This window comes from Equus quagga, chromosome 17 (genome assembly GCF_021613505.1).
Source record: "Equus quagga isolate Etosha38 chromosome 17, UCLA_HA_Equagga_1.0, whole genome shotgun sequence".
Taxonomy (NCBI): Eukaryota; Metazoa; Chordata; class Mammalia; order Perissodactyla; family Equidae; genus Equus; species Equus quagga.
The window spans coordinates 2648755-2669233 of NC_060283.1; the positions used below are offsets into that span (position 1 = coordinate 2648755).

General features: G+C 50.1%; 2 protein-coding genes across 3 annotated transcripts in view; one reads left to right on the plus strand and one right to left on the minus strand.

Annotated features, from left to right (window-relative positions):
• Window positions 1-4230: 4230 nt before the first annotated feature.
• On the minus strand, window positions 4231-20358 carry LOC124228850 (EMI domain-containing protein 1-like). The gene is made up of 2 exons (XM_046643800.1): window positions 19992-20358; window positions 4231-5074 (listed from the first exon to the last, which is right to left on the minus strand). The coding sequence occupies exons 1-2, from the start codon at window positions 20315-20317 to the stop codon at window positions 4909-4911; spliced, it is 492 nt and encodes a 163-aa protein (XP_046499756.1). The 5' UTR covers window positions 20318-20358; the 3' UTR covers window positions 4231-4908.
• SHANK2 (SH3 and multiple ankyrin repeat domains 2) overlaps window positions 19016-20479 on the plus strand; it is a 559847-nt gene continuing 558383 nt past the window's right edge. Inside the window, exon 1 of one of the 2 annotated variants that reach the window (XM_046643796.1) lies at window positions 19016-19578. The gene's annotated coding sequence lies outside the window, so the exon portion shown is untranslated. The remainder of the gene's footprint in view (window positions 19579-20479) is intronic. The other variant, XM_046643794.1, reaches the window with a different exon arrangement.

The window sequence follows — 20479 nt, forward strand, 5'->3', positions numbered from 1 at the left end:
AAAATTGACCACGCACGTAGTGACCTCATGGACCACAGCGCTGGGAAGAAATGCCCACAATCGACGCTCTGGAGCCAGCGCCGCAGCACGGGCCCTTCCCTGCGTTCTCACACCAGCTTCCAGCCCTCTCTGCCTTTCCCAGGCTCTGTGCATTCTTGAGCAGACCTCTCTGTCCAGTGCGGGCTTTCTCAAGGCCGCCTTCCGGCATCTCGGAACAATCCTGCCCTGTTTTGTTGTTTGTTGGATAAACAAGCCGGATTACGAAGAGCAACCTCCTTCTTCCTGATTCTTGCCCCACACAACCCACTCGACCAGCCCGGCCTGTTCTGAACCGAGCAGCTGGCGCCCAGGCAGTTTCAGAGGCACCTTTAGTCCAAAACGAGCCTCGAAGCCCCGAGGGCTGAGCGGGGCTCTGGAAGCTGGCGTCTCCCCGTCCGTCATCTGCCCTCTCCTTCTGCTTGATATCTGAGATCACAAAATCTCTCAAGAAAGCCAGTTTCATCCAACTCTTAATGAGCATGTTTATTCAACACACAGCAATTGAGGGTGTCTCTGTTCAAGGCACCGAACTGAGAGTTCAGAGGTGACCAAGATATGGCCCCTGTCTCAGTCCAATCAGAGAGAGGGACCCCTGACAGAGAAGGCCAGCCCCACAGTCAATGCTATGGTGGGAGCCATGAGGGATGCGTGGTCCCAGGGATGTCACCCAGCCTCGGAACGTCAAGACAGTCTACCTGGAGGGGACACTGTCCCACCAGAGCCCTGAGGACTGCGCAGGGTTGGAATTGCCCAGGTGACATGGGAACGGCGTTCTCAGCAGAGAAAAGGCCATCGGCAGAGACAGGACGCTCCAGGGGCTGTTTGGCTCTCCTGCAGCAGGGAGGGAAAGCCTGGAGGGTCACGAGTGCCAGGTGAACCCCAGAGGCAGCGCCAGGCTGACAGCCTTCTCCGGCACTCTGCACGCCTGGGTTCTATTCTGCAGACAGCAAAGGCTCCGCGGTAGGAATGCGGCGGGGTCCAAAGGGAGAGCTGCTCACATCACCCTAATAGATGGGAAATAGAGGACCACAGTTCAGGGGGAGAGTCCTGCAGGTCTCTGGAGTCCATGCCCATCCCTGCTGCCTTCTTAGAGGCTCAGACGTGGCTGCACCATGCAGAGAAAAGCAACTGCATCAGGGAGACCAGCCTCTGCTTCTCCCTCCGGGCTTTACCCGCTGTGTCCAGAGGCCAGACAGTGCTTCCCCCACTCTGGGAGCGAAAGGTGTTGGACATGTGATGGGTTGTTACAGAGGCCTCTGCAGCCACCGGATTCCAAAAGGTCGCGGAACTACGCATAAGACAGGGGAGTGTGTCGGGGGCCAGCGTCATCCTCTCTGTCTCACCCAGCCTTCCAGGGGAACAAAGAGCTGATCGAGGCTCTCGTTTCCTGTTCCCTAAGTTGCTCTCCCTTTTACCTTCCTCAAGATGCAATTGAGTCGAAGCGAGGGGGGCCCAGCAGGGGTAAGGCCGCGATTACTGGGTCTCGAGCTAAATTGCAAAAAGGTGCACGGTTAGTAATCCTCAGCCAGCTTCGCCGGCACAGAGCCCGGAGTCGAGGTGGCCTGCGAGAGGGGGCTTTGCTTTAAGATCTTCAAGCTTCTTCAATTTTCTTGAGTGTTTTTTGTGGCTGCAGCCCAGTGAGTGATAACTTTGGCCAAAAAAAAAAAAAAAAATTATGTATTTTTACATAAATCATATCAGAGTCACATTTCCTGTTGGGGTCAGACTAAAAGCCAGGCCTCAAGGTCATCCCAAGGTCCTTGTTACTCACAGGCAAAGTGACTGCCAATCTCTGTCCAGTGTTCCGTCTCCCGCTGGCCCAAGGGCCTGGGACCTTTATCTAAAACTTCAGAGGTCGTTTTTATTTGGTCCATTGGTGTCTATAAGGATTTGAGCCCAGTTTTAATAACTTTTCCATGGATGATTTCTCAAGTTCCTCACCTGACTGCTGACGTCAGCTCCACGTGCTTGAGACATGGAACAGCTCCCATTTCAGGGTCTCATTTCATGCCATGCAGCGCTGGGAAATAAATGTTGCTATCTCTCATATTTTCGGAGTAGAAACGGGCTCAGAGAGGTGGAGTGAAATACCCAACATCACACAGCTAGCAAGCGTCAGGGCTGGGATTTCATTATTTTACAGTAATATTTATTGAGGTGTAATGGACACATACAATAAAACGCCCACATTTAAAGAGTACAGTCTGGGAAGTTTTGACGTCTACACAGCAAGGTTTCAACCTCAGCACTGTTGGCATTTGGGGCTGGAGAATTCTTTCTTATGGGGGCGCCGTCCTGTACATTATAGGGTGTTTAGTGGCATTCCTGGTGGCCTCTGCCCACTGGATACCAGCAGCAACACCCCAGGTGTGATAAAAAAAAAAAAAAAGGTCTCCAGATGTTGTCACATGAGAAGCAAAATCTTCCCCACTTGGAGAAGCATGTGTGTGTGTCCTTGAACCCATCACCACAATCAAGATGGCAAACACCTCCATCACCCCTCAGATTCCCTCATGCCCCTTGGTGGTCCCTGCTTCCCACATAACCCCAACCCCAGGCAACTGCCTGTCTGTTTTCTGTAGTGTAGATTTTGCTGGTATTTTCTAGATGTCTATATAAATGGAATCATACAATTTGGACTTTCGTTTATGATGTGGCTTTCACTAAGCGTCATTAATTTGAAATTGACCCAGATGGCCATGTGTATTAAAGCTCACTGCTCCATACCCCTGAGTTGTCTCCGTGGTGTGGACACACCACACTTGGCTTATCTGTTCTCCTGATGATGGATATTTAGGCTGTTTCCCGTTTGGGGCTGTCACAATTCAAGCCGTTGTAAACGTTCTTGCACAAGTCTTTGTGCAGACGTGGTGTGCTTTCGTTTCTCTCAGGTAAGCACCAGCAGTGGAATGACTGAGTCAGACCGTAGGGGCGTGTTTAACTTTTTAAGAACCTGCCACACTGTTTCCCAACGTGGTCACAGCCCTGACTCCAAATTCCCCATCTTTTTTGTCTTTGTTCCCCACCCAGTGGTTTCCCAGATTCAGGGGAAGGCAGACCCGGCTGGGTGGGACTCCTGGGTATGGGGAGGCCAGCAGGAGAATATGGGTCATCTCGAAAAGGGCCAAGGACAGAATGCTGAAGGGCAGAATGTAAGGGACCAGGGACTTTTACCTACTGGAGAGGGGCCAGTGCAGACCTTAGCTGGACTTGGCCAACAGTGCTGAGGTTGAAACCTTGCTGTGTAGATGTCAAAACTTCCCAGACTGTGCTCTTTAAATGTGGGCGTTTTCTTGTATGTGTCCATTACACCTCAATAAATATTACTGTAAAATAATGAAATCCCAGCCCTGACGCTTGCTAGCTGTGTGATGTTGGGTATTTCACTCCACCTCTCTGAGCTAGGACCTTAGCTAGGACTTGGCCGCCTTAGCTGGACCCCCACACTTATTCCTCAGGTCTCACCTTCTACATCCTAGATGGTGAAACCGCCTTCCTGGGATCCTGGGGATTCCCCTGACCCCAGGACCGGTCACATTCCAGGGACAAATTAGCCAGTTTCAGTGACTTAACACTTTCAAACCAGGAGAGACGCCCTAGTAGAAAGAGAACTCATACCTTCTCGGGAACATACTTTCCCATGCGAATTTTCACATGGCTGTTTCATATATTGACTTACTGTCACATCCTGTTTGACTTTTTTCCCTTGGTAGCATCCGTGAATAACATATTTGGATCATAGAAACAAACACATAGTAAACTTCCAGAGAACTTAATGTCAATTTATTTTCTTTCCATTCACGCGGCTTCTGATCTTAACCGCTAATTCCACTAAAATGGAAGATTTTTTTTAATTTACAGGGTACGCCTGGAAGTGCAGGAGAGCCGATGAGATTTTATGAAATATTTTCCTTTCTTTAAAGTCCTTTAACAAAGATTTAAAAATTGATCTAATCACATAATAGATAATCCCGAATTCTTACATTCAAGTGAGGTCTCTTTTTTTCAAAGCTTTCGACTAAGTAAACAAATAAGGGTACAAAGACTTTATTTTTCTTATTTGTAGAAATGTGGGGATTAAAATTTAATCCATAATTTTAATGAGAAACAGATTACTTCTGCATAGTACATTAAGAATTAGCCCTGGATAGATTGTTTTAGATCCTTACGTCTGTTTACTCAGAGACTGGCTAAACTTTAGTTTTTTGGCTAATTGGTGAATCAGAGTCATTTGAAAATATGGCTATGGGGGAACACTTCTAGAACGACACCAAGAAAGTGTTCTCTCTGATAAGTGAGCCCAGGGGTCAGAGAAGGAGAATGGCTTACTTTTTTTCATTGGATATCCCTCTTAGAATGTTTGGTTGTTTTTTTTTTTTTTTTTTTTTACCATCTGTATAATAATTTTACAATTTAGAAAGAATGCAAAACATGATTTGTGAAGAATCACCTATAATTCCCAATATTGAGGCAAATATCGTTAATTTTCTAGTATGTATTTTCACAGCTGACTTTTTATGTATTTACACACGTATGTGTGCACGTGAAGTGACGAATAAATACACAGTAGCAACCGTATTTTCAAACTAGCCGCTTTTCAATCTACAACATCTTGGCAACATCGTTCTGCATTAACAGATATACGTTACTTAATGCTGAAGTTGAATATAAGTCTGGCATGAGGCCAGGGCTCAAGGCCTGTTCACATTCTGAGTGTATTAGTCAGCTTCTGCTGCGGTCACAGACAACCCCGAAATCGTAGTGGCTTTCCGCCCCGGGGCATGTGTTTCCTATTTATGGGACTGCAGGTTGCCCACGGCTCCACGCGGCTCCGCTGGGCCAGGCTCTGGGCTGTGGGGCAGAGGAGCTTCAGGTCGGCTCCGCTCTGCGTGTCTCGCATTCCGGCACTGAACGGCTATATCTGGCATCTGTTCTTCGCATGGTGGACGTCAGGAGTCTGTGAGGGTGGCAGCAGCACAGCCAGCTCAGGAGGGTCAGTCCCATCCATCTGCGGAGCAAAGCAATCTGGCGCACTCTATGGAAAGAAACAGAAAAGGAAGCGGGGGTTCTGCTAAGTAATGACTGACAGGAGCGTCAGAAACCAAGCACTTGACCTGACATTTTGTTGTTGGTACAAGCTCTTCAAATCTTGCTCCATATTATTTTTCAGACTTGAATTACATGTGTTAGTGAGTAGAATGCAATTTATGCTACTAATGACAATTTTAATAACTAATAAAAACTCACATTTTGAGTACTGACTATGAGCATTTTACTTAAATTATCTTATTTAATTCTCACCACAATGAGATAAGATCGTTATCATCATTATCTCCATTTGATAGATGGGAGAACTGAGGTTTACCTTTTTTTTTTTTTTTTGAGGAAGATTCGCCCTGAGCGACCATCTGCTAAAAATCCTCCTCTTTTTGCTGAGGAAGCCTGGCCCAGAGCTAACATCCGTGCCCATCTTCCTCTACTTTATATGTGGGACGCCTACCACAGTGTGGCCTGCCAAGCGGTGCCACACCCACACCCCGGATCTGAACTGGCGAGCCCTGGGTCACTGAAGCAGAACATGTGCGCTTAACCACTGTGCCACCAGGCTGGCCCCTAGAGAGAACAGAGGTTTAGAAGGTAAGCTTCTTGTCCAAAGTCACACAACTGGTGGGTAACAGGTGGGACTCAAATTCAGGCCTGTTTGACTCCAAGACCAATCTCTTCAACACTGAAGGCTCTTGGAAGTAGAACTGAAGGCATTTAAGAGCTGGTGGGGGAGCTCTCCTCGCTCTCTTTTCCTTTGCTGTGACAATTTTGGAGGCATGGAGAGGTCAGCGGGATCTGGAGAGTCACCCTGACCCACCGTGGTGAGCAAGAAACAGACTGTTATTGCGTTAAGCCAACGGGAATCTGGGGATGTTTGTTACCGCAGTGTAACTCGACCCACACTGGCTGATACAGGCTCCTTCCAGCTGCCTCCAGCACCTCTCCTCTCTCCCCTCTCGAAGGTTTGCTCCCAGCCAGGTCTTTTAACAGAAAAACATTTCTTGGTCTATTATGTTAAGAAAGAAAACAGGAGCCTCACCTGCAATATTCTTCACTCTCTGATCTAAACCCTGCCCAGCCCCCCTTGGCGGCCCAGGTATCCTCCTTTGTTGGTGCAGGACGGGGTATCCATCGTAAGAAACACAGGGGGACCCCTTGATAACCCTCTGTTTCCAGATCGGCCTCAGAGCTGCGCAGCAGGTCCTCCTGCCCAGCTGGCGGGACCCTCCATGCACTTAACACGTTTCGGGCTCACGTTTCCAGCCATGTACAGACTTGCTGTAACCATGCCCTGGCTTTAACGGACCGCCGGACACATCTGTCAAGCCGCCACAATCCAATTAGCTCCCAGCCTCCCCCATGCGATGATCATCAGCACTTTTGCCACAATTTACTTGGCAGGCTGTTTTACCGTAGTTTTAATAGTTATTAATCCCAGGACTCTGTGAGACAGGTCACGTTAAAAATAAAGCAAGCGACGTGCTGAAATTAAGTCTTTTGGAGCAAGTCAGAGTTCCAAGTGGGACGATATTTCAGTCTTGACCTCATGTTGTCACCAGCGGGCACACACATCCCTCTCTTGCACGCTCACAACATGATCCAACTCAGACCATGGAGCCGCCACCTCCATTCCTCCCTCGGGCGGGGCCTGAAGGTTCTTAAGCCAGACAACAATCTGGCTGCTTGCATTTTATTTATTTTCTTAACCGAGCTTTCTGTTTAATTTGCTATTTTTAGCAACAGAGACTCATCTCCACATAGGCCTCCGATACCATCTAAGCTCTCATTACAGAATCGAAAGGAAACGAAACTAAAATAATTCAGGTACGCAAGCAATCTATATTTAGCAGTTATGAAAACGATCGATTGCACGTTCCACAACCGTCTTCGCATCTTTCTTCCACCTTTATGCAGGCTCGCCTCTCCTTTCTCCATGGTGTCTCTTACAGCAGCAGAGCACGCTCATCTCTTGGCCTGCAAGGCTCTTAAGGCAAACTCTCTGCGGCTTTCGCGTTAAAAGGCACTTAGGGAGTCGGTGGAGAGACTCGGAGAGGGGATCATTACGTGACAGACACTGGTGATAATTCTTTGTAATGCGCATTCCGTGATTAAGTTATTACGGAGCCAATTAACCTTTAGTGCCAGAGCCTATAACACAAAGCCTCGTTTGGGGAGAGTGTTAATCATTGCTAATGAAGGAGGGTTGGGAGGGTCTCGGGATGGGCTAAGGGTGGAGCGGAAACCCCTCTTTTGTTCTCAGGCACCCCAGTTAGGAAGATCATCCGAGCCTCTTGCTCACCCCTCCAGCCAGCACAGGGGTCCCCACGCTGGTCCCATTTCACCTCTACCTAAACATGTACAACGGCCCAGCGCCCTCCCCGTGAGACGGTCCAGCGTGTTCCTGCACGAGCCCGAGATGGGCTCCCAAGGGCTGAGCCCACGTGGCCATGGGTGGGCCACACACGTCCACAGAGGCACCACTGGTGACTTTTCTCTTTTGTCCAGCAAAGAGTGAAACGAGCATTTGCTACAACAGTGGGCGCAGCCGTGGCGCTGTCTTTCCGACAGAGTCTTGGTTCAAACAGGCCATGCGTGTGGACGACGGGTACAACTTGCTGTTGCTAAGAAGCAAGCGGACAGCACGATCACCAAGCAGCGTCAGAAAGAGCACAGTCATAGACCGAGAAGACAGTGGTTTCCTGATATATCAGGACGGCTGGTCAGGGCAGAAACGTGGCCACTTGGCAGAAACATCAGCAGGAAGTGTAAGGCGAGATTTTACCATTGTGAAAAAAAAAAAATTTCAATTAAAAATTTAATTTAAATATCAAATAATTTTACTATTGTAAAAAAAAAATCTGTATTCTCAGAATTCTGAAACTTTATTTAAAATCAGTCCTCAATACTTCTCTCTGTGCCACCCCAAATTCCTGAATTTGAAAGTGTACTCCGAATGCAAGGCAGTTGGGGGCCGTTGACCTAATGCCATCGAAAGTTCTTTGTATTGACCCCAAATCACAAGAGGTGGACAAGATCTAACTGAACTTCCACCTGCCATTTCTTCAGAGATTTAATGGCAGCCCTCGGTCAACTCAAGCCTTCTATGTCTAAATTAAACATTTCCAACTCTCCCAACCGGCCTCCATGATGGCAACAGCCAACATTTACTAAGCATGTACCACGTGGCAGGCTCTGCGCTAAGCCACTTTCTATGCGCGATTTCATTTAGCCTCATAAAACCCAGTGGCATGCATGCTATTATTGCCCCTATTTGACAAACATGGAATCTGGGGCTAGGTATGCCTAAGTCAGCCCCCGTCACAGAGCTGGTACAGACGGAACCAGGGCTCATGTGCCAGATCACACAGCAGGTGCCACTCCAAGCTCGACCCACCCACCAGGCTAGCCCACTCTCTCAAGGGCAGTTTCCATTCTCCATGTTCCATTCTCCATCCTTCCACTGGCCTGTCTTGCTAAATATGCAACAATAACACACAATTTCATGTTTGTTTTGTTGAGGGGGTGTGCGTGGCGTGGTTTTGAGGTCGAAAAAGTTGCAGAAGCCCAGTTAGCATCAGCTGACAGTGTCCATAATACAAATCAGAGAAATTCTGGAATCAAGGAAATTTGGCTCAGCCTCCTCCCTCCCGCTCCCTCCTCCTCCCATGTTCAGGCCTCCGCCCCACCTCAGAGATGTGCCTGGAATGGAGGTGCACCCAGCGGGTGGGGGCCGCATACCAACAAGGGAGAAGTTGACGCTCATACTTCTTATCTGTAGTGTCTGCCTTGGCAAAAATTTGTTATCTTGTTACTCTATTATGTTAATAATAGTGATAATGATAATAATTAACAATGTTAACCACAGTGTAACGATTAATCATAAATAATCATGCAATTATAATTCTATTTATTAATATATTTAATTTATTAATAATTTAATATTTTATTATATTAATTTATATTATAATTATAATTGCATGGTTATTAATGAAAATAAAAGTCTGACTGTATAGCATCGTATTCGCAGTCCTATAAGGTTTCTGACATTTCCACTTTCCCGGTGGAACGCCGGGTCGATGTCGGAACTATGTCGTGGGATAATGAGGGGGCACACGGTGATGGGGGGTGCACACCCTCTCATGCCCCCTCCAGTCCGCAAGCTCCAGCCGCCATGGAAACGACTAAGGGCCAGTTCCCATCTCAGAGGTCAGTTTGTTGGGGGCTTTGACAAATGAAGAAGGTGGACCTCAGAGTTGTAGAGCAGCGTTTCCCAGAGCGTGGCCCACTCCCCGGAGCTCACAAGCAGGTGCTCCGGGGAGCCCAGGGCACTTAGATAGTAACCGGGTGGTGGACAGACCACCACATGACGGCAGGGGTCAGGCAGAGAGGGAAGAATTGGATGGCAGTGTGACACCGCCTGCCGGTCTTGGCTGCCTGTCTGGCCACCCTCTGACTCCCGTAACCATGAGCGCGGCAGTGGCCCTGGTTTACCCATGACAGTGGGCCCCTAGGACCAGGGCCTGGGTGGACGGCGGGGTTTACAGTCCCCTGGAGCGGGCAGACCAGCAGGAGGTGCCCAGACCCCTCAGCTGAGGTTCTGGGTCTCCCCCTGACTCCAGCCTGAGCAGCCCCTGAACTGGCCTCCTGTCTTAGGCGCCCACACCCAGCCCCATCCCGAGGGGGTGAGCTGGCGGCTGAGCAGGAACAGCTCCCTGTTTTCTCAGAACACAGCAGATCCTGATCCACACCCCGTGGTTACGGGCATGCTGCTGTCTAAAGATGTGACAGTCGCATCGCCTTTGACAAAACGACTCCACTGTCAGGTTTCCTGCGTGTCCTACGGGGAGACCATCGTTCGAATAAAGCCTTCGGAATCCTCTGCTCCAGGCTGTCATGGAGAAGGCATTCAGGCTCTTGTTGGAGAAAGGCAAATAATTTACCGCTTGACATTTTCTTTTGACTTTTATATTACCTATTCCATCTAGAATTAATTTCCTTAACTCTGATTCAGGCAAGGGCAAAGAAAGAAGCCTTTTTTTTTTTTTTTAACAGTGGGAACCCTACCAAATGGCTCCATCCACTTTGCAGACAGTGGCAATCGACCAGATTCATGGCTGGATCGATAATGCACTTATTTAAAATTTCAAAATGTTATTGCCTTCAGAGCAGTGGATGCCTAGAAGCTGATTCTTTTAAGAAAAATCGACTCTACATATTTGTATAACTTAAAACTCTTAGGAGATTTGTCCCAGTGTGTCACAGCCCTGGCTATGCGTTGTCAGCGGGAATCTCTCTGTCCTCAGCCCCGTGCGTGTGTCCCACGTGCACAGTTAGCCCTGTCTTCTCTGTATGGGAATTCGCAGACGCACCTCGTTTTGGGGTTTGATCCTGAGCTATTCATGCCAGAACATGTGTCTTCCATGGTGCCTGGCACAGCAGGGGGCCTTCAAAGCAGCTCAAACACATTTCTTAGGTTAAATTAACTCAGAGACCTCATGTTGGAGGGGGTCATGAGAGGACGTGACCGCCGGTTAACCAGAGAGCTGGACCCAGGCAACTGAAGCCTCCCACCCCCTCCCCTGTCCTTGGAATGTGCATTCTGCCCACCGTTCCCACAGTGGGAGCCATTTTCAAGGACGCAGCCTTGAGAGAGCAACGTGTGGTTGAGACCATTGGGATGGGAGATGCGACTGAAGCCTCTTGAGGCCTCTGCACAAACTTTTAAGACTCTAGCGGGCAGGTGTGGGGAGACTACTCGTCTTGCAACGCCCAAGACAAGCCACATAATTAAGTCCTCTTGATATTAAACCTGCCAGCTACCTGTCTGGAATCTCCTGCCTCTTTCTCTGGTCCCCTGCTGCCCTCTGTGTGCAGGGCCAGCTTGGGAACTGACACCTGGACCCCGGGCTCCAACGTTCATTGGCCACACTGCAAACGTGAAGTTCTGTGCCGGGGGCAGGAAACGCCAAGGCTTTCTCAGGGATTTCCAGCCCAGGGGAGGGAAAGCGAGCGTCGAGCGTGGAAGCGTGGATCGGAGGGGCGGTCCTGACTGGTGGGGAAAGGGCAGAGGCTGGAGCTTCTTGGAAGGGAGGGGAACGTGTGAGCCTCTCTTGAGAGGGGATGGGGATGGAGGGGGTGCTCAGAAGGCAGGGACCTTTGAGGACCTCAGGAGGACTGTGGATCTAACCCAGGAGGGATGGTTGCCAGCGAGGGTACAGCATGGGGGGAGTTTGATCTGGGGCTCGCCCAGCCCTCGGGAAGCGTGAGTGAGGCAGTTAGAGGACAGAGGTGGAGGAGAGTCACAGCCAGTGGCAGGTGGATAAAGGGCAAGATCCACGCACCAGCTAGGAATGGAGAGACATGTTGGATGCAAGACACGCGAGGGGGTGTGTGAGGGACTTGAAGATGTGAGGGGCTGGAGGGAGGGGGGAACAGGGGTCTTGGGTGCCTCCAGAGCATTGAAGCTGCTACAAACATTCTCATGGGTTTCAGCATGAACATGTTTTCCATTGCTTTTGGATAAATACCTGGGTCGAACATATTAAGTATAGCCTATTTCACGAGGAATTGCCAAATTATTTTTCCAAAGAGTTTATACCCTTTTCTGTCACCACCATCGATGTATGGGAGTTCGAGTTGCTCCATATTTTCGCCACCACCAGTTTCTTTTTAGTCCCTCTAACAGGTGTGGTTTTAATCTGCGTTTCTCTAATGGATAATGACGTGGAGCATCTTTTCAGGTGCTCATCTGCCATCTGTACATCTTCTCTGGTGAGGTGCTGTCCACATCTTTTGCCCACGTATCCATCAGCCTGCTTGTTTCATTACTGCTGAGTTTCGAGAACTCGTATGTTGAGTATTCCAGACCCAAGGCCTTTGTCAGCTCTGTGATTTGCAAGGATTTTCTCCCAGTCTGCGTCTTGTCTTTCATTCTCTTTGTAGTGTGTCTTTCAAAGGGCAAGAGTTTTAAACTTTGATGAAGTCCAATTTATCCATTTTCTTTTCTTTTATGAATCATGCTTTTGTTGTCATAACTAAGAACTCTTTGTCTAACCCAAGACCAAAAAGATTTTCTCCTGTTTCCCTCTGAAAGTTGTATAGTTTTATCTTTTATGTTGATCTACGATCTACTTGAGGTAATTTTTTATAAGGTATGAGGTCCATATTTTTTCCATGTGGATGTTCAATTATTCCAGCATCATTTGTTGAAAAGACAACACTTTTTAGTATTTCAAAATAATTTTTCCTCTTTTGTCATTTATCCATTTTTTCAGTTAGGGTTTTTGGGGATTTCTATAACTTTCCAGATAGAGATTTACTTTGTAAAGATCCTTTCTATATTTAGTATGTATATTAACTTTTTAATACATCGGTTTTGCTATGTTCTCTGGCCTCTCAGCCTTCATTTTGCTTGGTTTCATTTTTTTAGCTGTTGTCACATAAGAGGGCCTAATTCCCGCGTGGTCAGACTTCAACTTGAAGTCTTTGAACTTTAGACTATCTGACATGCTTAGAAAGGTGTTCCGGCCTTCCCCATCCTGAGCATAAGGATACTCACCTGTGGCTTTTCTCTGATGTTTCCACATTTTGCATTTAACGGTTAAATCTTTAATCCGTACGTAATTGGTTTTGCAATGAGGAGCAGGTTAGAGATCTAGCTGTATTGTTTTTCAGAAATTGCTAAGCCGGTGTTACAATACCATTTATTGAATAGTCCTTCTCTTTTTCACACATTTTAAGAAGCATATTTATGATTGACTAAATTCCCTGCTAGGCACCCTCCCTCCCTCCCTTGCTTCTTTCAATAAAAGCACGTCGAGTATGTACCACACGCCAGGTTCCCCGTGGGAGTTGCAGGTCCAGGTAAGCAAGGAGAGAGTTACAATTTAGTCACTGGAGGGGGAGACCCAAGACCCTCTGGAGGCACACAGCACTGGTGCACAGATCCTAGTTTGTCTTCCGTGTAAACGAGAATAACAGCTAGTCAAAGAGGTGTGGGAACGGAAAATAGGGAGGAAAGAGGAAGCTTTCAAGGTAAAAACTCAACAGAAGGTTATTGTGATTGGAGCCCGTATGCAAGCCATTGTTAGGTTGTTTTTATTTCTGTATTGGTCCATTGCTCTATCTGTCTATTCCAGTGCCCATTACACACTCTGTAATTATCAGGTATATTTAATTTCAGGTCTCCCTCATTTGTCTTCTTTCTGAAGGTTTCCTTGCTATTCCAAAGTCAATATTTATTGAAGACCATATATAATAGACTATATCTATAGAAAACGCATCAATGACAAGCGCACTGCTGATGAATTTCCCCAAAGTGAATACACCCACATAAGCAGCACCCAGATCAAGAAACAGGGCATTCTCAACATCCAGAAGTTTCCCTCTCGTTCCCTCCAAGTCCCGACTTCCGAAACCGTAGATCATTTCTGCCTGTGTTTCAACCTTATACAAATGGAATTACACAGGATGTGCTTTTTGCACCTAACATGGCAAGTGGGAGATGAGTTCACGCTTCTGCCTGCAGCAAGAGTTCATTTGCTTTTATTGCTTTTCCAGTGCATGAACTTGGCACGATTGATTCATTCCTATCACTGTGGAGTGCTGGGAGCATTCCTGCACTCCTCTTTTGGTGCACACATGCACTCATTCCTCTCGAGTGTGCACCTCCGAGTAGAGCGCTGGGTCACAGTGAATACTGCTGAGCAATGGCCCAAAGTGGCCCCATCAATTTATACTCCCGCCAGTGTGCTCATGGCCCCACGTCATCTCTGGCGTTTGGCGTGGTCTGATGTTTTCATCTTTAGCCAATCAGGTGTGATCTCATTGCGGGTTTATTTTGCACGTCTCTATTGACTAATAAAACTGGGCACCTTTTCATGTGCTTCCAGGCCATTTTGGGGATGTGTCTGTTCCAAGTCTTTGGTTCACCCTTTTATTGGCTTGTCTTTTTTCATTTTGTCTTTTATATATTCTGGATATATCTTTACTACTTTTCTGCACGTTTATTCCTGCCGATAAACTGCATGCCAAGTTTGAAAAAAAATCCCATCCAGGTTTTGTTCGGGAGTGCACTGAGTTTTGTCATCTTTTGAGGCAGAGCTGCATCCTTACAGTATTGAGAGTTCCCGTTTGAGAACAACAAAGGCAGCCATACTCGTCACAGCAGGCGTGCTTATGGGTTGCAAGGCGTGCTTCTGGTCCATTATACAGGTTCGCTCATTTAACCCTCTCAGCAACACTATGTAGCTTCTATTCCCATTTTACAGGCGTGGAAATTGAGGAAGAGAGAGGATGGGAAGTTCACTGAGTTAGGAAATGGCGGAGCTGGGATTCAAAACCAGGCAGCCCGGTTTCACAGTCCTCATTCTTAACCACAACCCTAAACCCATTCTTTATTTATTCTACTTTTTTCTTTCTCTCAATAGAATTGCTGGAGCGTTTTTCTTCCCCCTCTCAGTCTAGCAAAGTTCTCATTATATTTATCTTGGCACTTTTTACCTTTTGTTCTGTGGATCCCAGAAATGACACTGTTTTCCTTTATATTTCCAACCGGTCGTTGTTCATAAATAGAAAAGCTATTGGTTTTGTATAGTTCCCTTACTAAACTCTTGCATGAGCTTTCAGTTTATCTCCTTTGTTTTTCCATCTAGAAAATCATAGAACCTCCCCAAATGGTAAGCTTGCCTCCTCTTTACAAATACTTACATTTCTGATTGAATTTTCTTACTCAATTGCATTGGCCAGCACCTCCAGAGGGATATTAAGCCATATAGTGTTAGCAGGCTCCCCTACCTTGTTCCTGAGCTGAATGACAGTGGCTCGGTGTTCCATAGTAAACATGATGCTGGCTTTGACTTGATATTTAAAGCTGAATACTCTTAAAATATTTTCAAAGAATTCCTTTGTTTTTACTAAGAAGTGTCATTTGGTCAAACACATCTCCTAATGGATTTGCTAATATTGAAACATTCTAGCATTCTTGGAGTAAACCTCACTGAGTCATAGTGGGTTATATTTTCAAAGCCCTGCTGAGGTCTGTTGATAATTCTAAAGGTTTCGCTTATTTGTTTGTTTGCCAAACAAGCCCCAAGAGCCTCTGAGTTGGTTATAATGGGATCATCTGATATGGTACATTTTCCAGTGATAGCATAAGTCGCTTGGGGTGTTTCGCATCAGCTAAGCTTCTTCCTCCTTAGCACGACTTCCCTCTGCCCTCAGTTCACGTCATCTCCAGGGCAATCTGTCCCCATTCGGGGCTTCACCTTCTTCGACACCTCACAGCATCACAAGACAATGTTTACTTGATTTTGAGTTGCCCCAAAGGCAAACTTTGCCTGAAACAAGTACTGGGCCGCGGGCTACTGGATGTGAGAGTTGACCCCTGGAGGCAGGAGTGAGGGAGTAGGAAAAGGGAGACCCAGACCAGAAAACCCCCAAATACAGGTGTTTTGTCAACATCTCTGCTGTAAACAAAGGATGCTCCAAGGGCACTGCTTAGAAGCCAGGAGACTTTCCTCAGCAGGACTGATTGCGGCTGGGGGAAGGATAAGCCCCTCTCCCTCCCAACTTCCCAGCTCTGCTTCCTCAAGGACTGAGAGCTGCCCCTGGGCATTAACCCCTCCGTTCTTCAGGCTGCATCTGCACGGAGCAGGGGGCCTGGGAGAAGTCTCTGAGGAGAAAGCAGAAAGACAAGCTTGCCTGGAGGCCAGCCTCGAGGGAGGAGCCTGTAGCCTCTCTGTCCTGCCTGCTGCTCCTCCATCCTTCGGTCCAGCAGGAAGGCTTCTGACCAGCCCCTCGCATCACCTCAGACTCCAGCGGGAGCAAACTCTCCCTCCACTCTTCTCCTGACTCACATTTTCAGACAGAAGTCCCAGGAGGCTTTTCAAAACGAATCCATGGAAAATAAATTGGTGGAAAATTAATGGAGAGTAATAAGACTCCTTGTTAAGACACAGAGGGGCGACATGGGAGGCACCTCTGCAGAGGAGCTGAGGGATCCGTGAGATCTGGGAATATTTATAGTATCAGGCTACGTGACTGAGCTAGAAGTTATGAAGTTATGGAGAAGTGAATGAATTGTCCAATATTTGATGTGTGGGGGAACATGAGGGAACTCTTGTTGTAGTGGAAAACGTAGAAATAAACTGCAAAAAGCATGGGGGATCTAGCAGGGACGAGGAAATGGGGCAAACTTACCTTTACCTGGCTTGACCTGCCCACAACTGCCTTTACTTGGCTTGACCTGTGCGCACCTGCCTTTATCTGCCTTTACCTGTGCGTACCTGCCTTTACTTGCTCTCACTCATGTCCTTGGGCAACTTCCATCAGCCCTTACTCCTCAGTTTCCCACCTGTAAGCTGAAGGGTTGGGTTCGGTCATTCCCTCCTGGGCATTCCCACCTTCTCTGAAGAAGAACTGGCCTCTAATGCCCAAACCCAGGAGCTTCTGAAGGCAAGGACAGCTGCTGGATGCAACCAGCATCCGGGTTAATCGAAGCCACAAAATATTTATAAGGTTTTTCCCAGGACAGAGAAGTTGGTTACCTTTCTCATCGCTTAACAGTATGATGTCCCACTTTCTAGTTCTCTGTGAAACACTTACTCTTTCCCGGAAGTCCTGGGATGCTCTGTGCTCAGTGGGCAACTCATAAATATTGCGACTGATGGCTGAATGCTTCAGGTTTTACAGGAAAAAAAGAAAAGCTCATGAGATGGAAAATGGTCTATCTTCCTGCAAGCTCGTTCAACCATCATCAGACATGGTTGGGGGATCCAGGGAAAGGCAGCTGACAGAAGCAAAGACAGAGAGTTCTGAAATGAAGAAGCAAAAAGAATTCTCTCCCTTTTCCTAAACTGAAACTAACCCAGGCGCTGGGGGACACGCCCAGCTCTGGGTCCCCCGGACGTAAGAGAGCTGAAAGAAGTGCTGCTTTAAGCGAGCAACGCCTGGGTGACGGCGGAAGGCTCAAGCCATCTGCAGGGCCTGGCTGTCAGGGAGTGAAGAGGCCCCTGCACCCTGAAGTCCCTTCTCAGGTCATTCTGGACAGAGGGAAGGCACCCCCGCCGTGTTTTTGGAGCCTGGGCCTTTTCACAAGAGCTTTCTAAAGACTTGAAGCATTTTGCCAGATGGGCACAAGGCTGAACAGGATATCTTTGACCGGACAGGGAGAAACTGGGACGCAAGCAGGACACCGTCCTTAAAATGCCAAAAGCTGGAGCTCTCACAGAGCGCCGTTGTTGATGACAGACGAGAGGGACTGGAGGGGGTGGGCGAGGGGCGTCCACTTGGGTGGACAGGCTGCTGGAGGCCTGGGTCCCTAGGGAAGTACTTCTTGAAGACAGCACAACGGCTTTGGCACTCCAGCCCTCTGTGGGGACAGCAGAAAAGTGTTCACGGCTGAATCCTGGCCAGCTGCTTCCTTTGCTATCCGTAGTGTGGATCTAGAAATCTGGGAAGGAGTGTCTGAGGGGTGGGGATCTGGTTGGAGGGGGGTGGTATCTGGGGGGCCTATCTTGGAGTTGGGCTTGTGGTGCAAACACACCACTTCAGTTAGATGACCAGCTTTATTTGCGGTCATTTGGGGACTGATGTCAGTTACGGGAAGGTAAAGCCCTTCCCCCACCCCGGACTGCCTAAGTCACAGGGTTGGATCTGCCACGACAAACCCAAAGAACATCGGAACACTCAGCTGGACCCCGTCTCCCCATCCCAGGATCCCCTGCCTCTGTGTCAAAGAAATTATGCCTGCAAGATGCTGCCAGCGCCTCATCCTTCCTGTTTAAGGACTACTCCTATTTGAAGCATTGCCTCCTTTATTCATTCAACAAATATTTTATTAAGTCTCATGGTTAAGGAAGCAGAAGAGAGAGAGAAGTCTGCATGTGGCAGCTGCCTCTCAAGGAGTTACAGTATCCACGCCACGTGTGTCCTGAAATATTCAGGCCCCTGATACAACCTTTTTTTTTTTTTCTCTTTAACCTAAGTGCTTTTCAAGACTTCTTTGAAATGTGGGCCAATTATGCAAGCAGGGAAAAAAAAAAGTATCTAGAGCAAATATTTAACTTTGCCTTTGGTATGCTGAAGTCACCGCCCCATGCAAATCTCTCAGGCATGTCCTACAAGATTGACTTAAGAAATATATTTATAAAATATGGATTAAAAGTATGTATAAAACATGAAATATTATGTAAAATATATTATATATGTATATGTTTCCTTCCTGGGGAGACACAGATCGGGTTTGGTAAGATGGAAGGCCGCCATCCCGGAAGCCCGCTGTTGACCATCACAGTCTGGACGCCGCTGTTCGCCGCCCCCGCCCCACCCCCTTCAGACTGCAGATCTTGGCGGCAGGAAATGCTCTGCCCTTCCGGAATATTGGAAAACCCAGGGCACAGAAACTTCCCTAGCTTACTCAGAGACACACAGCTTGCACTGGGAGGAATTGCCAGGGAATTATTAGGGTCTTGAGAATAGTTAGTAGCTAACTGCTCATGCATCAGGTTGGGAGGAGTAAATCAATGGTGTCACAGCTCCGAGCTGGGGGCCAGGGGCTCAGGACAAGCCCCTGTGGGTTTTGGCTAACCTAGTGACCCCGGAACCCTGGATAATAGATAGTAGGATCCCGGGCGTCTCCGGAGGGTGCCTTTGCGCCTCCCGGATTCCTCTGAGCGGTTGGCTTTCGTCCCCCTCCCCCATCTTTCCCGGGTCGGGAGGGCAGTTGGCCGAGACGCTGTTCCGCCCGCCCTGGACGGAAGGCGCCCAGGTGGAAGGGGCCTGAGAGGCAGATGGCGGCGTGTCACCCAAGCACAAAGTTTTCGTTCGCTCTGCAAATGTTGTGCTGTGCGGTCGGCCTCTGACTTCCGAACCCTGTTGCCATGAACCACGCCGGGGCCGGAGCCGCCGCGCTGGGACAACCGCGCACGGTGCACCGGCCTTTGCAAAAGGAAGGGACTTTCGGGTCTGCCGGGCTTCGCCGGGAAGGGGGCGGGGGGCCACGCAGCCCGGGGCGGGGCGGCGGGCGGAGGCGGCCCCGGGCGCCCGCCGTCGCCGGGTTGCCACAACAGACCCCGCACGCGCGCCCGAGTCGCCGCCGCGGGCCGGAGCGGGCGGGGGCAGGCGGGGCGTGGTCGACCGACCTCCGCCGGGCAGGGATCCGGGGCGGGTCGCGCACGCCGGGCCCGGGCTGCGCGCGCCCTTTGGCGGCGAGGACCCCTCCCCCACCCTCGCCAGTCCCATCAGCCCGCGCCCGGCCGAGGGGAGGGACAGCGCGCCGCCCTGCGCCGAGACCCCGGACCCCGGCTGCAGCGCGGGGCGGGGCCGCGGCGCCCCCCATTCTCCGGCCACCTGCGCGGCGGCGGCTCCCGCGCTCTGGCGAGGCTGGGCGCGGCGCCGCTCGGGTCCCCGCGGCCGAGCCAGGTGCGCGCGGCCGCCGGCCCTCCGCTGGGAGCTCGGACCCGCCCCGACTCGCCTAGCTGCAGCCCGAGCCAGGTAAGGCTGCGGCCTGGGGCGCGGGGCGGGGATGGCTAGGGCACCCCGCGCGGGCTGGGAAGGACAGTAGGTGGCCCCAGGGCGCCCGACCCTGCTCTCTGGCTGCATTTTGGGTGCGTCTGGATTCCAGGAGCACCAACTACCGGCTCCTGGACACATAGAGGCTGGGATTGGGGGGTTGGGGAGAGGGTTTCTCGCGTCGGGGGGAGTGAATCGCTTCCCTGTAGAGACACCCCCCCCACCCCCCCACCCCCCTCCGCCCCGCTTCCTCCGGAGTAGCGGCCGGTTTAAAATGCTTTGGAAGCAGCGTGGGCACAGAGCGCAGGAGTACCCGCTTTGTCCTCCCAGCGCATAAACCCTTTCACCCTTAACGCGCCCTGCGCCTACCCCTGGGGCAACGCAGACAGACCTACCTCCACCCCCGCCCGGGGTCTCCTTGCCCTAGGTCGCTGCCCGCGGGCTCCGGGACTTGGGCCCGCATGCCCGGCGGAGGAGTCGGCGCAGGGCCGCCAGGGGGCGCGCGGGGGGCGCGGACCCGAGCTGTGGTCGCAGGGTCCCCAGAGACCCTGCTGCGGTCACCCGGCCCCGCACCAGCGCCCAGAGCCCCCATCCAGTTGCGCGCGGCGAGCGCGGCGGGCTCAGGGAGGCCCGGGCCCGCGCGCCCGGTGCAGGCCCGGGGGTCGCGGGTCGAGCCCCCGGGTCGCGCAGAGCCCCGGCCAGGTGCTGGGCCTCTGCCCATCGCGCGCCCCAGCCGGGGTGGGGGATTCGGCTGGTGCAGGTGAGCGGCCCCCGCGCCCCGCCGCCGCTGCCCGTGAATTATGCAGGAGGCTGGCACCGGCGCGCTCGAGTTGCTCAAGTTTCCCTGGCAACTTTTGCCCGGGCCTCTCTCCTCCCGGCGGCC

Bases quoted from the DNA above. Each gene is read 5' to 3' on its own strand.
- LOC124228850 (XM_046643800.1), bottom strand. From the start codon at position 20,317: ATGGGCAGAGGCCCAGCACCTGGCCGGGGCTCTGCGCGACCCGGGGGC. The intron at 5,075-19,991 runs GTAGGTCTGTCT...TTCTTTCCATAG, and splicing joins GACCCCGGGCGGGGGTGGAG to AGTGCGCCAGATTGCTTTGC.